This window comes from Aquarana catesbeiana, linkage group LG01, assembly GCF_042186555.1.
Source record: "Aquarana catesbeiana isolate 2022-GZ linkage group LG01, ASM4218655v1, whole genome shotgun sequence".
In the NCBI taxonomy this organism is placed as follows: domain Eukaryota; kingdom Metazoa; phylum Chordata; class Amphibia; order Anura; family Ranidae; genus Aquarana; species Aquarana catesbeiana.
The window spans coordinates 318,419,851-318,444,045 of record NC_133324.1 but is presented as its reverse complement, the minus strand read 5'-3'; the positions used below and the strand labels follow the sequence as shown (position 1 = coordinate 318,444,045).

General features: G+C 43.2%; 1 protein-coding gene across 3 annotated transcripts in view; it reads right to left on the bottom strand.

The window, feature by feature from the left end:
• SVOP (SV2 related protein) overlaps positions 1-24,195 on the bottom strand; it is a 140,884-nt gene that overhangs the window by 8,695 nt on the left and 107,994 nt on the right. For all 3 annotated transcript variants that reach the window (XM_073629985.1, XM_073629993.1, XM_073629976.1), the window contains one exon: positions 1,352-1,433. In XM_073629985.1, coding sequence (XP_073486086.1) covers positions 1,352-1,433 — 82 coding nt within the window. The remainder of the gene's footprint in view (positions 1-1,351; positions 1,434-24,195) is intronic.

Sequence of the window (24,195 nt, the reverse complement as noted above, 5' to 3'; positions counted from 1 at the left end):
ATGCTCTTAAAGCAAACCCACTTCTCCTACATGTTCTTTGTTTCTAAGATTTTATCCCAATTTATATCTTCTAGCAAGGTTCGTAGTTTAGGGAAGTTGGCTCTTTTGAAATTCAGTGTCTTTGTGTTCCCCTTGTGTTTCCTATTTGTGTGATTTATACTGAAGCCAATTGACCTGTGTTTGCTGTTTCCTAAATTGCCCTGTATTTCCAAAACGGTTGATCAGGTCTGTGTTGTTGGTAATCAGTAGATTTAGTAACACCTTGTTTCTAGTTGGTGTGTCTACCATCTGACCCTTGAATTTTCCTGCAAGACATTCAGGAACTGGCAAGCCTTAGACAAATGCGTGGTTCCCTCCGCCTAGTCTATGTCTGGATAATTAAAATACCCCATTATGATAACACTTTCTATCCTTGCTGCTAATCCAAATTGTGATAGGTGGTCCGTCTCCCCCTCCTCCCTAGGTTTGGGGGCCTATAGCATACTCCCAGTATTATTTTCCCCTTAGCTTCATCCCTTTGGAGCTCTACCCATAGGGATTCCACCTCCTCCCTAGCTCCCTTATTGATGTTATCTCTCAAATTCACTTGTACATTTTTTTGATATATAGGCATACCCCTCCCCCTTGTTTACCCTCTCTATCCCTACGATAAAGGGAATACCTTGAATGGTTGCCAGCCAATTATGAGAGCTGTTTAACCAGGTCTCTGAAATACCACAAAATCGAAATCCTCCTCGTTCAACAGTATCTCTAGTTCACCCATCTTGTCCGCCAGGCTCCTGGCATTGGTGAACATGCCACGTAGTTTAGACTGGTCGCATACTGTCCTCTTATTTTGTGTTCCGAGATTGCAAATAGGACTTGTTACTATACTTACCTCAGAAGTCGGCCCGGTTCTCCAGAAACCCAAACCCCTCCTTACTACACCAGCTCCTCAACCACTTGTTTACTTCCCTAATCTCCCTCTGCCTTTCTGGTGTGGCTCGAGGTACCAGTAGTATTCCTGAGAATACTACCTTGAAGGTCCTTTTTCTCAATTTAGCTCCTAAGTCCCTAAAATCGTTCTTTAGGACACTCCATCTGCCTCTGACTTTGTCATTGGTGCCAACGTGCACCATGGCAGGTCTTCCCCAGCCCCTCCCAGTAATCTGTCCACCAGATCCGTGATGTTCCTTTATACTGGCATTTGAAATTTACCAATGTTAAAATTTGGAAACTGTTTGAATGGTTTAGCACTTATAGATCAGACCAAAATAAGGGACAAATGAGGAGAAAAGAGGGACAGAGGGACTTTGTTCCAAATCGGGGACAGTCCCTCGAAATCAGGGATAGTTAGGAGCTGTGGTCTTACCTCTGGAGTGTAAACATAGGCAGCTTGGAATCCACCTGAAATAAAGGCTCTTGCTATGAAGAGTAAAACTGTGAGCACATTCCTGAAAAGAAAAAAAGAGTCAACGCTGAATAATCGCAATTTAAGCTATTAATATTTTAATAAAAAACTATCACGACATGTCAGGCTAAGACTTATCTAGAATGTAGAGTCTGTTTTTAAAAGGCTTTTTAAAACAGGCCTTATCATGGTTATTTGTCAGGGCATGTGTGGATGATTCTTGGCCTTGTGTTGATGGGCAAATGCAGGGTGCGTTTTAGATCAGTTTAAGATCTTCCTGGGATCATTCACAGTTCGTTGAAAGGCATATTTAACCCTCAGTTGACTGCCTTATAAAATGCCTCATCTTACTTCAAGCTGCCTTCCATTTCCATTGACTTGCATGGAGAGAAAAGCAAGTTCTAACGTGAGCAAAAGCCCATTGACACAGCCCCTTAAGCTGGGTACACACAGGTCGAATGTCGGGAGACAGTAGCCGGTTAAAAAAAAATGTCCATACATTCAGCCCGGCTGTATGTCCAACAGAAGCCAGCCATTCGGAAGTGCTGTCAGAAGTGCATGCTTGGCAAACCAGCATCCGACCGACTCCCGATCAGCGCTTTCAGCCAATGGCAGAGAGCGCTGATCGGAGTGCTGATCCCCCTGTCAGAACACAACAGCTCAGCAGGGGAGAACTTACCTCGCATGGTTAGTACAGCTGACTGGTTTTTTTTTTCATTCAACCCCGCGGGCTGACTGTTTTTTTTTTTCATTCAACCCGCGGGGTTGAATGAAAAAAACAAATAGTGTGTACTTGGCTTTAGTGTTGCAATGTTAAGCTCATAGTATAGAAAGACACCAATATCTTTCCAACTGAAGAGAAAACGAAGCTGTACTATAAGGCCTAAGAGCAGTTGGAATTGTCTATTAAAATATAACTAAAGCCAACTTCTATTTATTTTGATATAAAATATGAAACCCTTGTGTTTCTGTTCACTTCCTGTGCAATAGAAACAAGGATGTAAAGGAAAATCTTGCCAGAGTAATGCCCCCTACACACGATCGGAAATTCGGCCAGCAAAAGACCGATGAGAGCTTTTGGTCGGAAAATGCGCGTGTATGCTTCATCAGACTATTGCTGGCGGAATTCCAGCCAGCAAAAGATTGAGAGCATGTTCTCAATTTTTCGGTCGGAAAAAGTTCCGATCGGAAATTCCGATCGTCTGTACTAATTCCGACTCGCAAAATTCCTACGCATGCTCTGAAACAATTCGACGCATGCTCGGAAGCATTGAACTTCATTTTCTCGGCTTGTCGTAGTGTTGTACGTCACCGCGTTCTTGACGGTCGAAAGTTCAGCGAATTCCATCGTAAAAACCATCCAAGATTTTTTCTATGGAAATTCCGCTCGTGTGTACGTGGCATAAGGGGAAATCCTCATAGAACTGTCCTAAAAAGTTAATTTTTCTTGCGCTGACAACAACTGTAAAAATATTTACATTGCAGGGACTAAGAATGAAACTCCCAAGCAGGGTCACAGACAGCAATACAAATTTGACAGCAGTTAAACACTTCCACACTGTATAGTTAGTCACAGAGTTAGTCTGGTTGAAAAAAAAAGGCAAAAATCCATCCATACCCAAGGTTCATCCAGAGGAAGGAGAAAACTCCAATAAAGCATGGTCCAATTTGCTCCAGTGGGGGAAAGAAAATCCTTCCTGATTCCCTGGGAGGCAATCAGATATTCCCTGGATCAACCACCCCTGTGTTATTACCTATAAATATTAGTATCCAGTTGTATTTTGTGCATTTAGGAAAGAATCCAGGCCTTTTCTAAAACCTACTGAGCTGGTCAGAACTAGTTCTTGAAGGAGTCTATTCCACATTTTCACAGCTCTAAGGCCGGGTTCACACTTGTGCGAATTGGATGCATGACATGCGAGTGTGGAGCTGGTTCAGACATGTCCGGAGCGGCCGCGGTCCGCATTCCAAAAGGGTTCTGTGTGTGCTTGGGTCCGGTTCAGGTGTGAATTCAGGCAAAAAGTTGGACTGATTCGCACCTGAACCGGTGAACAGAAACGCACTGGACCCCATGCTTGGAACCGTGGCCGCACTTATATGAAACCAGACTTACTGTGAAGAAGCCTTTCTGTATCTAAGGGTTAAATCTCTTTTCCTCCAGATGTAAAGAGTCCTCCCTTGTTCTTTGTGATGACCTGAAAATGAATAACTCTACACCAAGTTTACTATATTAACAACTAATATATTTATGCATGGTGATCATATTTCCCATTAACCGCTTGCCGACCAGCCGCCGCAGTTGTACTGCGGCAACATGGCTCGGCTGCGCGAAACACTGTTATGTTACGTCGCTTCCTTTTTTGGCCACTAGGGGCGCATGCTCCCTGCTTGCCCACGGAGCCAATGCGAGTGACCGGCGGTCGCGATCACCGCCGGGCTCCCGCGTTCGCTCGGGGCACACCGAGAACCGGGATCTGCCTGTGTTAACAAACAGTTTACGGTTCTCTGAGGGGAGAAGAGACAGATCGTCTGTTCATACTGAGTATGAACAGCGATCTGTCATCTCCCCTACACAGTACCTTCCCCCCTTCAGTTAGAACACACACTAGGGAACACAATTTACCCCTTGATCGCCCCCTAGTGTTAACCCCTTCCCTGCTAGTGACATTTTTACAGTAATCAATGCATTTTTATAGTACTGATCGCTGTATAAATGCCAATGGTCCCAAAAATGTGTCAAAATTGTCCAACATGTCCGCCATAATGTCGCAGTCGCGATAAAAATCACAACTCGCCGCCATTACTAGTAAAAAAAAAAATAATAATAAAAATGCCATAAAACTATCCCCTATTTTGTAGACACTATAACTTTTGCGCAAACCAATCAATATACGCTTATTGCGATTTTTTTAACAAAAATATGTAGAAGAATACATATCGGCCTAAACTGAGGAAAAAAATTTTTTTATATATTTTTGGGGGGTATTTATTATAGCAAAAAGTAAAAAATATTGCGTTTTTTTTTCAAAATTGTCGCTCTTTTTTGTTTATAGCGCAAAAAATAAAAACCACAGAGGTGATCAAATACCACCAAAAGAAAGTTCTATTTGTGGGAAAAAAAGGACGGCAATTTTGTTTGGGTGCAACGTCGCATGACCACGCAATTGTCAGTTAAAGTGACGCAGTGCCGAATCGCAAAAAGTGCTCTGGTCAGGAAGGGGGTAAAACCTTCCGGGGCTGAAGCGGTTAATCACCTCTTTTCAAGGGAGAATAAATTCAGTTCCTCTAATCTTTCCTCATAGCCGAGTCCTCCTCGCCTCTTATCAGTTTGTTTGCCCTTCTCTGCACTTTCTCCAGTTCCCCAATATCCTTTTTGTGAACTGGTGCCCAAAACTGAACTGCATATTCCAGATGAGGTTTTACTAATGCTTTGTACAGGGGCAAAATGAGATCTCTCTCTCTGGAGTCTGAGGGGTTGATTTACTAAAACTGGAGTGTGCAAAATCTGGTGCAGCTGTACATAGTGGCCAATCAGAGTCTAACTTCAGCTTGTTCAATTAAAGAGGAAGTAAACCCTGATGGGTTTTACTTCCTCTTTGTTTCCCTGCAAAGGTAAAGCATAATGGGCTACTATGTATCGGATAGTAGCCCATTATGTGTCACTTACCTGACACAGGAGTCTGCGATGTCACCGCTGTCCCCTCTTCCACGAAGCGTCCATCTTCCTTCCGGGTATCGCAGCTCCAGCGCTGTGATTGGCCGGAGCCGCGATGACGTCACTCCCGCACATGCGCACGGGAGCCGCCACTAACGGCATGATCGCCGTTAGAAACGGCACGCTCAGTGCGCCTGCGCGCCGTTGTCTACGGCGCATGCACCGTAGACAGCGGTGCCTGTCTTTTGCAAATATCTCCTAAACCGTGTAGGTTTAGGAGATATTTCTTGCACCTACAGGTAAGCCTTAATCTAGGCTTACCTGTAGGTAAAAGTGGTCTGTAAGGGTTTACAACCACTTTAAGCTTTGACAGTAAAACATGGAAGCTGGTTGGTTTCTATGCAGAGCTGCACCAGATTTTGCACTCTCCAGTTTTAGTAAATTAACCCCTATGCCTCTTTTAACACAGGAAAGAAAGTATTTTAGAAACTAGAAGCTTTAGAAAGTGCAGCTTAGCATTATACGCAAAGTAATGTTGGCTTATTGTTTACCTAATGAAAAAGGGGGCGCAATATGGGTCCACTTTCTTGAGGTTGTGGCCTCCCCACCACATTTAGATTATTTAATTTAGCAGCTTTAGCTATAGGTAATTTAGGGCGGCTGCCCCTTTAAGGAAGCTGAGCTGAGGTACCTGGGAAGAACCAATCAGAGCGCATGGAAAGTGCTGGAAGTGGGGCTAGGCTATAAAAGGTCAGCAGGAAAGAGGCTTTTCCTCTTTCCCACTGGACCAAGAAAGAAATTGAAGCTCTCACAAGTAAGGCTCTCTCTTACCCCACTTTATAATGGAGTCCCTGGTGATGCAGCTCCTTGAGAAAGCTGGCAGTGCAGGAGGGGAGACATGGTTGCGGCGCTGTCTGGCGCTGTCCTCACAGGAAGAAAGCTTACAGCCTGAAGAGGGAGGTGGAGGCAGCTCAGCAGTGGGAGGTATGCAGGCGTATCCACAAGACGCAGGGCGGATACAGCAGGTGCCATCACTGAGAGAGAGAGGGAGGAGGAGCGCGCCTCCGGAGCGAAGCATAGAAGCTCCGGAGGTTACTGAAGAGACTCGGGAACAGCTGAGAGGGACGCAGGAGGATGGTGGCGGCGTGTCATCTAGGAGCCGCCGGAACACAAAGAAGAGGCGGACTTGTTCACAGTCGCCAGCAGGAAGAAGAGGACAGCGGGGACAGTCCCAGCAGCTCACAAGTGACTCTAGGGGAAGGCAGCACAACATACAGGCTCCTTGTCAGCAAACAGCTGAAGCAATGCAGCAAGGCACTCGGTGCTCAGAGGTGCCTGGGCAGTTACAGGTCGGGCAGGCTGCTCAAGTCCCGGACCCTGAAGTGCTGCTGGAGGCTGAGGTACAGCAAAATATGGTACAACCTCCAGCAGCTGGTGAGTTAGAACAAATAAATGTGTTATCTGGGTTAGTGGGATCTCTGTCCTCCCTTGTTCAATCACTGTTTCATAAAATCTCAGTTCCTGCTGTTTCTCCTATTCTGTCTTCTATGCCCGTTAACCCTCAAACTGCTGTACTTTCTACTTCTCCTGTCAGTTTAGCACAGCACAATTCTATGACTGATTTTAGTATTGGTATGCAGAATGCAAATGTAGTCCCTGAGCCATTGCACACAGCTGCGCCTGCCCAGGTTAATGTCCCTGAGTCCTGCATGAAAGATGTTATGCCCTGCGAGATGTCTCCTTTGGGGTATCATTTGAGCATAGTAGTTAAAGAAAAAATTTGGAAGGGAGAGTACTTAGATATTCTTTCTCTCCTGCCGGCTCATAAGGAGTTTATGGTCAGAGCAGAAAAGAGGGGAGAAGAGAGGTGCGAGGATGACAGGCGCAGGCCGGTGGCCAGGTCATTCAATAATGGTTGCAAGCTTATTGCATCTATTCTGGCATAATGGCTGAAAAGCACCCAGAATTGTGCGGGGGCCTTTTTCAGCATCTGGACCATATCCTAGAGGCTTATAAGAATTTTGGTGGCCTAGGCTGGTTTTATTATGACGAGTCTTTCCGTCAGAAATTGTCCATACACCCATCACTTAGGTGGGGAATGAAAGACGTGGGGCTTTGGCTCAATTTAATACTACCCCAGAAGCAGGTAGTTCCTAAACAGCCCACGGCTAACCCTTCCAATACAGCTTTTAGGAAAGGATGTTGTTTTGCATTCAATGATGGCCAATGTCGCTGGAATGCAGCGTGCAGGTATAAGCATGAATGTTCTTTTTGTGCTGGAGCGCATCCAGCAGCAAAGTGTTTTAAAAAGATTGCGGCGGTGGGTTCTGGTCCAGCACAAAGGGATATTTTTTCTAAAAGCCTGCACGCCTGTGAGGCTGGAAAGAATGTGCCCGTGGCTGGACAGATACCCAAACAAGGTGACAGCGCGTTTGCTCATTGAAGGATTTTCCAACGGTTTTCCCTTACCTTCATTTTTGGGTACTGGGTGTAAAATGGTTGAAAATCTGAAATCTGTTCAATTATTTCCACAGGTGGTGAGGGATAAGTTGGCCAAGGAACTTGCGGGAGGGCGAATTGCGGGGCCTTTTGAACATCCGCCTTTTAGTAATTTCCGTATTTCCCCATTAGGAGTGGTTCCTAAGCGGGAACCTAACGCATTCCGCATCATACACCATTTGTCTTTCCCGAAAGGAGAGTCATTGAATGATGATATTGATGGGAATTTGTGTTCGGTTTCGTACGCGACTTTTGAAGACGCAGTCCGGAAAATTAGATCATTCGGCCCTGGAGCATTGTTGGCAAAAGCCGACATAAAATCAGCTTTTCGCCTCCTGCCTATTTCCCCATCAGCTTTTAATTCCTTAGGTTTTTTCTTTGAAGGTCAATATTTCTTTGACAAATGTCTCCCAATGGGATGTTCGCTGTCATGTTCTTATTTTGAGGCGTTTTCCACGTTTTTGCATTGGTGTCTTTGTGTTCAATCGGGTATGGATAGTGTAGTTCACTATCTTGATGACTTTTTATTTGTCGGGCCAGCTGACTCTTCAAGTTGCTTGGAGTTGTTATTGTCATTTCAGAATATGTCTCGAGATTTTGGTGTGCCTTTAGCGGATGAAAAGACTTGCTTGCCCAGCACGACGATGGAATTCTTGGGTATCGAAATTGACACGTGTATGATGGAGTTTCGTTTGCCTGAAGTAAAATTGAAGAAATTAAAATGGCTGATTATGTGGGTATTGAAAAAGAAGAAAGTTCGGTTGAAAGAGATGCAATCGCTGTTAGGAATTTTGGCTTTTGCTTGTAGAATTATGCCGGTTGGCAGGATTTTTTCTCGGCGCCTTTATCTGGCAATCTCTGGTATGAAATCCCCTTTGGATCACATTAGATTGACTACCCCTCTGAAAGAAGATCTGATGGTCTGGGCTAGCTTCTTGGAATGTTATAATGGGAGGTCCTTTTTCCAATCTGAATTTGTGATAGCCTCAGATTTCCGTTTGTTTACAGATGCGGCAGGATCCATAGGCTTTGGTGTTATTTGGAGAACACATTGGTGCTGTGCAGTTTGGCCTGAGTTGTGGTTTCAGACAGGTGTCACCCGTAACGTTGTGTTGTTGGAGTTGTTCCCGATTCTGGTGGCCTTGGAGTTATGGGGCCCGAATTTTGCAAATAGGCGTATTCTAGTGGAGACTGACAACAAGGGCGTGTTATATGCGGTTAATTGTCTTTCGTCTAATTCATTGCTAGTGATCAAAATACTAAGACAAGTGGTCTTTAGATGCCTCAAATTTAATGTTTGGTTAAAAGCTAGGTATACTCCTGGGATCCTGAATAACATTGCTGATTCTTTATCCCGGTTGCAGATGGACCGTTTCCGGAGTTTGGTTCCAGAGGCAGATGTGACAGGCATCCCGTGCCCAGACCACCTGTGGGACGTGATTTGAGTGCTATAGCAGAAGCTATTCAAGGTTCCTTGGCGCCCAAGACTTGGTCCAGTTACTCTGCGTCCTGGGGAAGCTGGTTGTCCTTTGCAAGCGCTGAAGGTTTTAGTTTCAGAGAACCATCTGAAGCAACTGTCTTGGCCTTCTTATCGCAGTTAATACAGCAGCGTTTTTCCTTTAGTTATGTGTCAAAAACGCTGGCTGGCATTTCATTTTTCTTTAGGTTATTAGGTTTGCAACCTTGCACGTCTTATTTTTCCGTTAAACAGGCACTGAAGGGTTACAGGAGGTTGACTTTTGTTTCAGACAGTAGACGACCTATCTCCTTGGATATCCTTCGTGGCCTTTGCAAGGTTACTGCAATGGTTTGCTTCTCTAAGTATGAAGCGCTACTTTTCAAAACGGCTTTCGTATTAGCCTTTTTTGGTGCTTTCCGTATCTCGGAACTAGTTCCAGCAAATAAACAAGGGACTTCAGGAATTCGATTTGAGCAAGTAGTGGTTGACCAATTGGGAGTGCATATTTGGCTGCAGCAGTCTAAAACGGATCAATGCGGCAAAGGCAGGTGGGTCAACCTGTGCGTACAAGAGGACAGAACCGTGTGCCCTGTAGAGGCAGTTAAACAATTTATGGGGATTAGACCTTTAGGTAAAGGGTTTTTTCTTATTCATGCTAATTCAATGCCACTTACGAAATTTCAATTTGATGCAGTTTTTAAGAAATGCTTGGTACAGTTGGGATTAACCAACTTGAAATTTTCCTCCCACTCATTTAGAATAGGCGCAGCTTCTGAGGCGGCCCGGGTAGGGTTACCAGATTCTGACATTAAAGAAATGGGGAGGTGGAAGTCCCATTGTTTTCGTTTATATGTTAGGCCTAATTTGTTTATTTGAATTTCAGGTTTTCAGCACACAGTTTGGATTCTGGGACACTCTTTTATATACTGGGCACGAAAGAGAGCGGCGCAACGCAGTTACTCAACGAATTTGTCCCTGCAGCCGGACTCTTTTAAGTTATATTGGCAGGGCATAAGAGGCCTTCAGTGGCACCAACTTTATTTTCACCTAACAAGGTTGTGTCAATTATGGCCCATGCCATCCATTTTGGTTATTCACTTGGGTGGCAATGATTTGGGAAAAGTTAAGACTCTAGATTTATTGTTCATGATTAAACAGGATCTCCAGCGCTTTTGTATCACTTCCCCAGGTACAACTCTAGTCTTTTCAGAGATAGTCCCTCGGCTTTCGTGGCTCTCCTCAGATCAGAGGAGGGTCATGGAAAAAATGAGGAAAAGAGTCAATAGGGCTCTTGAAAAATGTATGCCTCTGATTAATGGTTTATCCTATCGGCATGTGGATCTTGAAGGTGGTTACCCGGGTTTGTACAGGCCGGATGGAGTCCATTTATCAGAGGTTGGTCTGGATATATTCAATCTGGGGCTGCAGTATAGTATAGAAAGTGCCGTGGCCGCGGCGGTGGGGGGGGGGGGGGGGGCGGGCTTGATGTTCAAGCCCGCCGTGTGGGCTGTTGTTTTTATTTAAATTCTGCTACTGCTCGAGTTCTAATAACTGAGCAGATGGAAATATGTTTGGATTTATGAAGTTATGATATAATAGAAGAGTTATGAATTATTTCATTGTTTAAAACCAATAAAAGGTGTCGCCAATTTTCTTGCCAAAAAAGATGGATGTTTGTGTATTATTTATTTAAATTGTATATGGGGAAAGTGTTTTGTGGGTGGGTGTGGCCTACAATCTCATGAAAAAGGGGGCGCAATATGGGTCCACTTTCTTGAGGTTGTGGCCTCCCCACCACATTTAGATTATTTAATTTAGCAGCTTTAGCTATAGGTAATTTAGGGCGGCTGCCCCTTTAAGGAAGCTGAGCTGAGGTACCTGGGAAGAACCAATCAGAGCGCATGGAAAGTGCTGGAAGTGGGGATAGGCTATAAAAGGTCAGCAGGAAAGAGGCTTTTCCTCTTTCCCACTGGACCAAGAAAGAAATTAAAGCTCCCTCCCTCCCTCCCCAGTCGCGAACACCTATTATGTGGTAGGGTCACCCCGGATTCTGGGGGGGACTGTTGTTTTTATTTAAATTCTGCTACTGCTCGAGTTCTAATAACTGAGCAGATGGAAATATGTTTGGATTTATGAAGTTATGATATAATAAAAGAGTTATGAATTATTTCATTGTTTAAAACCAATAAAAGGTGTCGCGGCCAATTTTCTTGCCAAAAAAGATGGATGTTTGTGTATTATTTATTTAAATTGTATATGGGGAAAGTGTTTTGTGGGTGGGTGTGGCCTACAATCTCATATATCATATGACATTTTCTTTCCTGATTTGATGGATTCCCCTGAATGTTAAACTACAAATAGAATGTGCAAAGTGAAAGGACTTTAAAGGCATATTTTATTAATTTATTTATTAATATTATACAGCAATGGCCACTTTTCCATGTTAGATCTCATATCTCACATTAGGATACTTGCAGAGTTTCTAAAGCCAGCCAAGACACAAGTTATGATCCTTATTGATCTTTTCAATAAAATTGACTGCATTTAATGATTGTCTCGATCTGAGAATTCAACCAAATATTTTCTTTGCTGGAATAAAAGATAATTTGCAAGGAAAAAGGTTATTTGAAACAATAAGATCTATAGTTAAATCTTTATTGTTACGTGTATTTTCAGTACACAGCAAGGCATGCAGAGGATGCAACTTCCTACAAGCAATTCAGCTTGTAGGATGAGATTTTCCACCTCCCATTGCTGACATGTTAATACCACCCACCTATCTCCTGTGCTGGTTATCCACCAGAGCCAACACAGCTGTCAGCTGCAGCCAGAAATAGAAAAATTGTACTATAGCAGGAAAAGTATATTTCAAACAATGGTTGCAAGGAATCGTTATATCTGTAGTTTTATTATTCAAGGCACAGATCATGTCTGATCAGAAAGGAATACCTCTTGCTGGAGATCTGTACTATATTTTGGACATAGTGTACATACATTTTTGGTCATGGGGACATACTATGATGAAAAATTCAGAAAATGATTTATGTTTTTGATACACTTCAGTTATCCTTTAAATTGTGGCTTGAGGTTGAGGCAGTGGTAAAGCCAGCGTAATAATGACCGTGCATATGGAAATGTGTAGGCAAATTCAACCATGTATAACCATTGTTTGAAAATAAAAAAGGGTCAAAGGATTAATGCAATATAACCAATAATTTCTACCAAGACTGTGAAATGATTAGACTTGGTGGTGGTAGATTGCCTTGATTTATTTACTCATTTTGAAAGATGGTTTAAACTGGTTGAAATTGCCTTACAATTGTCATATTTATGGCCATCATAACAGATTGTGTAATGCCCCATACACACGGTTGGATTTTCCGAATGAAAATGTCCGATCGGAGCGTGTTGTCGGAAATTCCGACCGTGTGTGGGCTCCATTTTCCATCGGATTTTCCGACACACAAAGTTTGAGAGCAGGATATAAAATTTTCCGACAACAAAGTCCGATCGCGTCAATTCCGACCGTGTGTGGCCTGTTCCGACGCACAAAGTGCCACGCATGCTCAGAAGAAATTCCGACACGGAACAGCTCAGTCTGGTAAACTTAGCGTTCGCAATGGATACAGCACTTTCGTCACGCTGCAATGTTAAAAATGGTTTAATACAGCGCACTCTCTTCTTTTTTATAATGTGACAAGAATTAAGTAGTTTTACTGCTCATATTCACACACACTTCTCACAAACTTTTTTTTTTTTTTTTGTTCCTTGGGATTCCCTGAATATATTGTTATTTGTCACATCGTACAAAATTTTTTTTTTTTTTTTTGATTTAAAGCCATTTTTCTTTTCGATTTTATGTTTGTAGTTTTTCAAAGGCTGATCTTTGTTTAATGTTATTTTTAGTTTTACTCCAGACTATTTTTGTGTGTGTTTTGTGTGTCAAGTTACCACAACGTTATTGATATCTTTTATTATTTAATCTCAAGGAGATTGTTTGTTGGTGTCCCTTTTTAATTTCACATTGTATTTTTGAAATGTACCTGAATCCTCACAAACAAACTGTCCTTTTTGAAGTAAAACACGCATAGGCAAGTATAATTCAAACTAAAAATCCTTTATTAAGGGCTCAGAACCAAACAAAGAGGGAGGTAACGCTGGATAAACAGGAGAAATTAGCGAAGCCTGGGACCCCCAGGGCAGACATCAATTCTTGAACATCAAAATTGGTGGCCTGAGGAGTCCATATGTAAGGGAGGGCAGTCTGGTCCAGAAGTCCCAGAGATCTGGAAAGCAGCAGATGACATCTGTGCCCCCAGGCTGTGGTACTACAAGAGGCTGCAACTTTTGGCCGACCAGACTGGATCCAGGGTCCTCACTTTCTGGTCTTCATTCCACGCTTCATTCCGGGCTGTGGCTCTGTTGTTGGAGATGTGGCAGGAGGAGGAGTAGGACCTGGAGGAGGAGGAGGACTAGGAGGACCTGGAGGAGAAGGAGGAGGAGGACCTGCAGGAGGAGGAGGAGGACCATGTGTGAGTTCACAAAGGTGTGTATCAGATGTAATTTGGGCCCTCATCCCCTTATTAAGAGCCTCCAATATTAACGACTCACACATGAGTTGTTGTCCCTCCTCCATCCTCTGCATTTTAGAGGCAATGATGGCAGCAAAGTCATCCTCCACGGTGTGTGGTGCTCCCAGGGCCTCTGTAGCCCTCCAAAAGAGGCCTATGGCAGCCTCCTCTAGGGCACTCCTCCTCCTGCCACTTTCTCTTTCCAGGTGTAGGGGAGGGACCTGCAGATCAGGCAGGCGGCTCGGCCCGGCCACCTCCTGGCTGAGACTTCCCTGTGTATGAAAAAGGGACATGGTTTTAGTTTTTGCATCATCAATCACAATCATAAATTAGTACTCCAAACTAACATCTAGTTAACATCATTGATTGGACAACCTGAACTATTTAGAGGAATGCTATACCTGGCTCAATCTGGGCTCCTCCACATGTTGTTGCCTGGAAGGCCCAGGTTGGGCGTCAGAAGCCTCAGCTGGGGGGGAAGGAAGCGTGGAAGGAAGACTGGAGAGGGATGACCCGGGTTCAGTCTGGCCTGCCAGAAAATGCAGCCTGTCATAGTACCACATCCTGGGGACATAGATGTCACCTGCTGCTCCGGATCTCTGCGAATCCTGGACTTTCTGGCGCTTCCTTACATATGTGCTCCTCAGGCCACCAATTAAGATCTTCAAATATGTGATGTCTGCCGTGGGGATCACCTGCTTCACAATTTCCAACAATTGATCCAGCGCTGCCTTCCTCTTTGTTTGGTTCCTGTAATGTGGGTGGTTGATCTCCCACAGACAAGGCAGCTCCCTGAACATGTCAATGAAGATTGCCATGAAGTCTGTATCATTCAAGATATCCATTTTAACTGCAAGACACAACACAAGACAAACCCTAATGTCAGCCAAAACTCTACTAATCTTGTTACAATATAGGCCTCAATGTAGAAGCAGTATAGGCACAAGTATGTCTCTTACCTTCGTTCTTACGATCGGCGCTTCCAATGCTCCTTCCTCCGCTCACAGAGCGTACGTAATACGCACGTGTGGTACGCTTTATACTTACTGCGCATGCGTGTAACTCCGCCCACCCCTGACGTTCTTTCTAGTCTATTCCCCGCCCCTTTTCGTTCGGCGCAGTGGGTGAAGAGCACATGGCGGAGTCAGAGCAGGTGCGTGCTAATTACAGGAACGAGGAGGAGGAGGAGGAAAGCCCGGATCCGGACACGTCCCGATCCAGAAGAAGAAGATTTAAGGCCACAAATATGTCCTTTGGGGAGATGTTGGAGATGGTCGACATCCTGAAGAAGGCCGACTATGACGGGAAGTATGGGCCTTACCCCAACCCCAATATCAGAAAGGCCAAGATCATTGCGAAAGTGGTCAAAAATCTGCACAGGAATTTCGGGGTACGACGATCGAAAGATCAGCTCAGGAAGCGGTGGTCGGACCTGAAATTAAGAGAGCCCGAGCAGTACAGAAAGATCCGGAGAGTGCTGCAAAAAAGTAAGTAGTTGTGCTGTGTTCCTATTCTTTTTGTCTTTATTACGTTCGTGCTGCTCCATATGCTTTTCTTAAGTGTTGTACAGTTTAAAATGTCAATTTTAATGTTCATGGGCCCATTATTCGTTCGTATCAAACATTTTTCTTTCGGCCTATAAAACACCATTGTTTAGGCCATATGCATTTTCCTACATTTTTTAGGGCCTACTTGGATGCAAAATATTTGGTTGTGTAGATGGGTTTGTTACTAGAATGAAATGCAAACTAGATTCTGTGTAAGGAGAGGACACTCAGCAGCTGTTTTCACATCTGGACACTGGAGCACTAGTGTGGGACACAAGAACACCCTTTTTATTAGGGGGGCACACAGGTGATCCAGTGTATACTATAGGGGGGTCTCCATCTGTGAAGCTTGTACAAAACAGGTAAAGTATTGCAGGTTGACAAAGGACACTAAAAAACCTACATCTTGAAACTCAGCTAAAATTGACAATTGTACCCCACTTCCAAGCAATGTTTCCTATTTATAGTTCTGCCATCAAATATCTGTGTGCTAATTATACCCTTTTTGTTTTACATAGGGGAGAAAAGACTCGGAGGACACCCCTCATCCGAGGAGACCACAGACCCCCCACCTCTGGAAGAAGGTGAAATACCCCCAACCCAAGCTGAGCAGGAGGAGGAAGAAGATGTGGTGGAAACTGGCACCACAACAGGTGAGTGTCTGCGACCACAGACTCAGGTAAGAGATGGATGCTGGCAGTTTTTTTATACCTGTTTTTGTTTGGTTTCTCTCTTTTTTAGGTGATCGTGATGTTGTGGATCCTGATCCTTTCACATCAGAAAGTGCCCAGATCCTGATTGGGGAGATCATGGGGTGTAATTTAGAATTGGAAAACCTCAAGAAAAAAATCAATGATGTGATTCAAAAAAATAATAACATCATTGATGTTTTGGGGCGAATTTAAAACCCCACAAAATCACTATCTTTTTTTGTGTGCTACAATCTTTTAAATTTTTGAGCGATGTTTCGAAAAGCCAAATTTGGAGGATGCACACAGTGTGCCAACATGTGCTATCTGCCATCACGGGAGATCAATGGACGCGTTTTGGGGGTGCAACCCCTTCCTCAATAATAAAGTAGCTGTGAGGAAGGGGTTGCTCCCCCAAAACACGTCCCTTGATCCCCCGTGATGGCAGCTAGCATATGTTGACATTCGTAAATTGGTGTGCATCTTCCAAATTTGGCTTTTCAAGGGGTGACTTCACCCCATCTGAACGCAATATCAAACACAGTTCCTAAATACTCATGTCTGATATTGCCTTCAAGTTTTACCATATGTGAACTTTGTAAGTTCAAGTTTTTTGTGTTTCTTGTTGGTTTTACACAGGCCTGTTTTATCGTAAATGGACATTACTATTTTTGATAATGCCATCCCAAAAATTGTTATACAACAAACATGTTGGTTTGTTTTAAAAACCGTTTCTAAATGCACATTCATTGTGCAGGTATTAAAAATTTTGTTAATCAAGAATGTGTGCATTATTGTCTCAACGCTACAACACTTTTGTGGTGATGTAATTGCTGTTTTCTGAGAAAATGGGGGTTATTTCCTAAGGGCAAATCCTCTTTGCAATACAAGTGCAGTTTCAGTGCAGTTTCAAGTGCAGTTGTAGTATAAAAAGTGTCCACGCCTTTAGTAAATAACAGCCAACAGTGCTTTGTATAAGGTTACACAATCACGCCATTTTCACGACTCCACACATTGCTGTCAGCTAAAACAAACACAAGCAGTAAATGTCACCAAAGATTACATTTTTTTTTTATTTGATAAATGCTTCACAAATTGTCTGGCATATTGATGGCCCCCCTACCCGCAAAGAACTCAAGGTATCTTAACCGGACATCACGGGCACTCAGGGAGGGCAAGCCAGGACGGCCACTTTCAAGCGCCGTCAGGGTTGTATCATGTAGATTTCCCGCCTCAGGCCCAACTGAGCCAGCATAGTTGGCAGAATGTTGGCGTAAAAAGTTATGGAGAACACAGCACGCCAGGATTAGATGATTACGTTTATACTCCGCCATATGGATGGGTGTCAGAAACAGGCGGAACGGGCTGGCCATGATTCCAAATATGTTCTCCACCACTCTTCTGGCTCTGGCCAGCCGGTAATTAAAAACCCTCTGTTTCGGGGTGAGGGTCCTCATCGGGAATGGCCGCATAAGATGGTCCCCCAGCGCAAACGCTTCATCCGCAACGAAGACGAATGGGAGTCCTTCCACATTGTCCTCTGGAGGTGGCAAGTCCAAGCTGCCATTCTGGAGACGCCTGTAGAACTCCGTCTGGGCGAAGACTCCACCATCGGACATCCGGCCATTCTTCCCCACGTCCACATACAAGAAGTCGTAATTAGCCGACACCACTGCCAACATCACAATACTATTGAACCCCTTATAGTTGAAATAGTACGACCCCGAGTTGGGTGGTGGGACGATGTGGACGTGTTTCCCATCAATTGCCCCTCCGCAGTTAGGAAAGTCCCACCGCTGGGCAAAGTGGGAGGCCACAGTCTACCATTCCTGTGGCGTGGAAGGAAACTGTTGAGGAAAACAGAAATAAATTACTATTTTTGCACATAAACATGGCAAGCAGATTAGGCACAAACATTCTTGGCCAACCTCCAGATAGCATTTATTAAGGGAAAATTAACACCAAAGTATAAGGTACACCTATCATATTCCCCCCCCCCCCCCCTCATGGGCCATTTCTAGCATTATAGGGGGGGTGGAATCTTTGACAGGTAACCCTCTTCACTTCATTGAGAGATGAATGCCTAAATACAGGGTATTACTTGGAACAGCCCCTCCTTAGTTACACTATTGGCAACCCACTGGACAGGTAAGAAGTGTCGTAATACAAAGATATAAATACACACTGTACACATTTGAGGACATTTGGACATTATGATATTACCTATCAAGATAATAATAGAATACAAAAACTTTAAACACTACCATTGGAAAGTATACAGGCAGGCCCTTGCACTACATGCTTTGGGGAATTCATCCATACATCTGACCAGTAAAGAGATGGGTGTAGTGTGTATGGGTTTGGCAAAGTCAGCAGATAGATGATTGAGGATAGATAGAGAATTGGGATCAGCTGACTTAGCAGTTGGGGGGAGGGAGGGTTACTAAAAATGATTTGGGGACACCACAAAAAAAAAGCCTCTGGCACTCTGCCTAAATTTAAAGCAAAAATCACATTTCTAAACATTTTAGGGGGTGTTTGGGGTAAAGCACTACTATGGAGCTGACAAAATACATTGTTAAGTGACTACATGAGGTGAATATAGGGCAGGAGAGCATGCTGGGGAGGTTATTGTAGGCAAATATGTATGAAGGACTAAAAAAATAATTACGTAAAAATCCTGCATGAATGAGGACAAAGGGAACATTCACAGCATATTACAATCATGGTAATTAGGGAATGAGGAAAGATATACAATATCTTAGCAAACATTAAATACAATAAAATGTGATATTAAAAGATAAAAATCTTACCTTCATATACTCCTTCTGCAGGACCTGGATGATGGCAGAACAGGCCTCCGGGATAATGATACCCAGAGCCTGGGGGAGATGCCTGTCGAGAACTTGAGGTCCTGCAGGCTTCTCCCTGTCGCCAAGTACCGCAGGGTAGCGACCAGCCTCTGCTCTGGAGTGATGGCTTGCCTCATGCGGGTATCCTGCCTGCTGATATAGGGGGTCAGCAAAGCCAACAAACTGTGAAATACGGGGTCCGTCATCCTGAGAAAGTTCCTGAAATCATCAGGATTATTCTCACGGATCTCACCGAGCAAAGGCATATGAGAGAACTGGTCACGCTGAAGCAACCAATTCTTGGTCCATGAACTCCTCCCCACCCTGTTCATGGACTGGACTTGTGTCAAGGTAAGGACCCCAACACCAAGCCCCCGCACAGCACAAACTCTACGAGGAGTACGTATCTGGAACATGGCTAGAAAATGGTCGGCTGCTCAGAACGAAGTAACAGAACGCACTGAAGAACAGCAAGGCCTGTAAAGAGCGACCTGAAAAACAGTAACGAACGAACAAGAACACAATGACTACTTAAAGTCACGCGGAACTTGCTTGCACGCACTGAAGAGCAGATACAAACCCACAAGCACAAACTGAACCGCAGAAAACAATCTGAAAGCCACGAGTCTGAAAAAGCGCGAATCGTCTCTCACCAAACTTTTACTAACACGAGATTAGCAAAAGGAGCCCAAAGGGTGCTGCGCTTGGTTCTGAACTGGCCTTTTCTAGTCTCGTCGTACGTGCATGACGTCACCGCGTTGTTGGCGATTGGAAATTCCGACAACTTTGTGCGACCGTGTGTACGCAAAACAAGTTTGAGCCAACATCTGTCGGAAAAAATCCTAGGATTTTGTTGTCGGAATGTCTGAACAAAGTCCGACTGTGTGTACGGGGCATTATGCTCTCTATAAACGTAGCAATTTTCATTTTCAACCATTTTCTATCCACAAGGAATTGCAAATATGATTGCAAGTAATCACCAGAAACGAAGCAATCTACCAACCCAGGAGTTCAATTGACCAACCAAATTCCAGTGATTGTAAAGTAGAAACTGGGCAACAAATTGAAAGTTTCAATTAAAAAGTAGACTTTCTGCAGTGCACACTGTATGATATAAGATAGAGAGTGTGATGGTATGAATGCTTCATCAGAATGAAAAAGGCATTCTACCTCCCCAGGTTCAGAGTGGCATAAGATGGGGCCCAACATGTCACCATCGCTGCACTGTGCATTCAGGAGTTTTGGTGCACTTTCAGAAAGCGCACAAAACCCGCAGGCAGCCAGAAAGGTCCCAGGCAAAGTGAACTTGGTATCACTTCATCTGGGACAGGAGCTATACAGAGGTAGCATCAGCTTATGCAGCTCCTGCTCCCTCCATGCTCTTTCCGCTGCTGGCGGATACTCTGGGATGGCGGGTCGGCAACCTGCTGATTGCGATCTGGGCTTGCTGACCCGCTATCCCAGAGAATGTACATGCACTTCCCTGGTTTGAGGTTGCAGGCCACATCAGAGGGCTCCATGGGCCATGGGTTGAGCACCTCTGCTCCAGAAGGTTTTGATTGTTGGCTGGTTTGCTTCTGTAAACAATTTACATTGTAAGTGCACTATGCTTGTTGCAGCATGTTATTTATTGCTATACTACTATTACTGCAATTTAAATTGTTAATTTTATTTTCAATACAGTATTTCATACCCTTCTACTCCTGAGGAAGAGAAAGCTAAATGTATTGGGTCTGTCTTGGTTTGGGGATAGGTGCAGACAAGTGAAGCACCATAAGAAGGTTGTAATAAATCCCCGATTAGGGACTTTTGGGTAGTGCCATACAGTACAGATACAGTATATTCAATTTTATGTATTTTATATATACATATGATGTACCAGCCACTATACATTTTTATGTTTTATTTAATGTTGTAAATAGAGGTTAATGATTTTACCAATATGGTTTACACAGATTTGTCGTAAAAGTCACGTGAGAATCTAATGTGGAGAATCTGTTCACTGTATAGTGTAAGTTGTTTTTTTAATGGCTGGAATTGCTGTTTAAAGGATTAATGGCACCCTTGCCAATTGTTTGACACATGTGCCTCATCCCTGCATGTCCAAATAGAATGTAGAAGTCTAGTTACTTGAATACTATGCTGAGCATCTGGATGGGTCTATGCATGGCACAGCAACAACATTGTCACTTCCCATGAAAAAAACAGACGGCTTAGCAATGTTCATACCTACTCAGAAAGGTTAAGAATAACATGTAACCTGCAGTAACACATAGCAACTAGTCACCAATCATAGGAACAAGTTTAAGACCCAAAATATTTTTTCTGGCCACCACAAAAGGGTGGGAAGATTGTACTGCGCTCATCCTACATAACAACAGACCTTTCACACCAGTGGCTTCAGTAGGGTTGGTGTCACCTGGTGCGGTAAAACATGGTGTTACCCCACCCCCTTCCATCGTGCTCTCTTCTGCCCAGAAGTTTTGGGCCAGCAGTGCACGGTCACAGTGCGCACCCCAAACAGGCCCTTGTAAATGATGCGGTCGGTGCCGATGCGCCAATCCATGCGCTGTCACGGATGGGGGGGGTGACACCATCACGGTCGGATATCATATCCTACTTGGTATCACCCCTCAGGTCAGTGTCACCTTGGGTGCGGTCCGTGCCCCCTGCACCCCCATAGTGACACCACTGTTTCTCACTCCATCCAAAACCACAAAATCTGATATGTGTTTAGTTGTCCTTTAAAAAGTACCCATGAGGAGAGAAATATTATAAAAGTTATTGCTGGCTATATGTCAAAGTTCAACAAAGTCAGTTATAAAATTTCCTGCTTCACCAGTTACTAATATGGTAAGCAGAAAAATGACAGCATTTACAAATAAACCCTTAAACATATAACACTTGTTTATTTCATTGATATCAAATAAAATGAAAAGCAGTTCTCTAGTGTTCTCCAGCTTGAAAAACACAAGATGGGGGGGGGCAGGAGGCGGAGCCTAGCGGAGCAGACATGCATTGTTAGAGCTCCACACCGCTGAGGAGAGAAGAGAAGGACAAAGCGGAGCCTGCAGGCTCAAAAGGTATCCATTTGAACCTTTTTGCCCCAGGGAACAAACTGTGAAAGTTTGGGCAGGAAATATGGTACTGGGAGGAAACCGTGGCAGAAATAAAAATCACCTCACAAAGAGCTCACAGGCACTCACTGCAGCTGAAGCAGCTCCAGTCACCTCACAAGATACAGCATCAGGGCGCTCTCACAGACAGAAAATGTCACAGCAAGACTCTCCATTTGAGTCAGATACAGAACAAATCCTCTCACAAACTTCTCCACAAGCCTCCTCAGTATCCCCAGTAATATTATTACAATTTGAAAAGATGCTTCATAAGGCTTTAAAACAAACCTCAGACCAAATAACAAACAGCCTAACCAAAGAAATAAGAGAGCTGGGAAACCGCACCGCAGCCTTAGAAATAAAAATGGATGAAATTGAAATTACAACCCAAGAAAATATAACAGAATTGGAACAATTAAAAAAAGAGAATTTAATACTTCAAACTAAGCTCGAAGATTACGAAAATAGAGCCAGAAGTTCAAACTTGCGCATAAGGGGAATACCTGAAACTGTGACAGACCTGCAATCTACTATTACTGCTCTATTACAAGAACTAAAGCCAGATATCCCTATTGAACGTTTAGAACTGGACAGAGTACACAGAGCCCTCACAGCCAAAAAGAAAGATGGACCCCCACGTGATATAATCACAAAATTTCATTATTACAGAACGAAAGAACAAATACTAATTGCTGCAAGAGAAAAAAAAGAACTTAATTTTCAAGGACACAATTATCAAATTTTTGCTGACCTATCCCAACTTACTATTACTAAAAGACGATCCATGAAACCCCAACTAATGGAACTGCAACGCCACAACATTATGTATCAATGGGGCTTCCCCTTTTCAGTCAGATTTAACTACCAAGGTACAATTTACAGAAGCAGATCAGCAGATGAACTACAACAAACTCTTTTAAAATTAAATCTGACAGAACCCACAAGCAGCAACTCTCCCACATGCAGAAGAATGGCATCATCTTCACCTTCAGGCAGCACCCAGAAAATTTCAGAACAAAATGGGAATCATCATTTTCACAAAAGAGGCCGTTATGCCACATCATCCATGGACCAAGAAGATTCAATGGACTGACATCCTAATTCCTGATATCTCTTCATTTATTATACTAAGAGATGGTTCTCTATAAAAAACCTATATTTATAACTGAATGTAACTGCATTCTGATAGTCACACACTGTGTGGGATCATGTTACATTCCAGTTATATTTCTTATTACTTCTGATTCATATAGCCTTAGAATATATAAGTGAAATAAGGAAATTCTTGTTCAGTTATATATTATCAGGTAATAACAATAGATTTATTACTTTTTAGGACAAATATGTTCAATAATCCAGAAGTAATGGAAGCTTTTTCTTTCTTTTCTTAAAACTAGTTCCTAGAATTATGTTTTTTATTCTAATCTGAAGCAATACAACCTCAATTTTATGAGTTAACATATCTAAACAGTTACATATGAATAAAATATGTAATTGTTTACTCTAAAAGGGTTAAAATCCCAAAATAATTCAAACTATCTTCATCAATACCAAAGTTATTAACAGTACCTTTCTAACTGAATTATTTAGCCTAGGGCAAGACTAACCATATACAACCACCCTGGAATAAATAATTTCAACAAAAACTATATTCTGCACTCCAATTAATGAAACATCATTTTGATGTCTTTTGACATAGCACTTCTCTCCTGTAAGCGGAAGATCCGTGTACCCCCATTAGCCCTCCTCATTCTCCCAACCATATTATGTGGGAGTGTGACGAAGGCACTTATTCCCCTGAGAGAGATATTTATTCTCTTTCACGGGTAAATTGTGATTACTTGCAAAAAATAATTTATACAATGTATCATCTAATCTCATATGTTTTTTGTTTACTCTTTACTCCAGAATTCACTGGTTTCTTTTCTATCTATTCATCTCTTCAGTCCACACAGGTTGATCTGCGCAGTCAGCTCTGCATAACAAAAAGTAAGTCAAAACTATCTGATCTATTGCCATGGCACCACTGAATATACTTTCCCTGAATGTTCAGGGAATAAATGTCCCTCAAAAAAGGACCAAAGCCTTCCGTACTTTCCATAACAAGAAGGCTCACATAGTATGCCTCCAAGAAACACACTTCACCAAAGATTCTACTCCAAAATATATTTCTCCTTTTTATCAACAAATTTACACGGCTTCTGCCTGTACCAAGCAAAGGGGAACTCTAATTGCATTTCACCGATCCACACCATTCACCTTATCATCAGAAATTAAAGACCCAGAAGGTAGATACCTGATACTCATGGGTTATATAATGGATACAGCAATCACGGTGATTTCCTACTACGCTCCTAACAAACAACCTACACCATTCCTCTCACATATATTACAAGTGATTAATACACACAAAATAG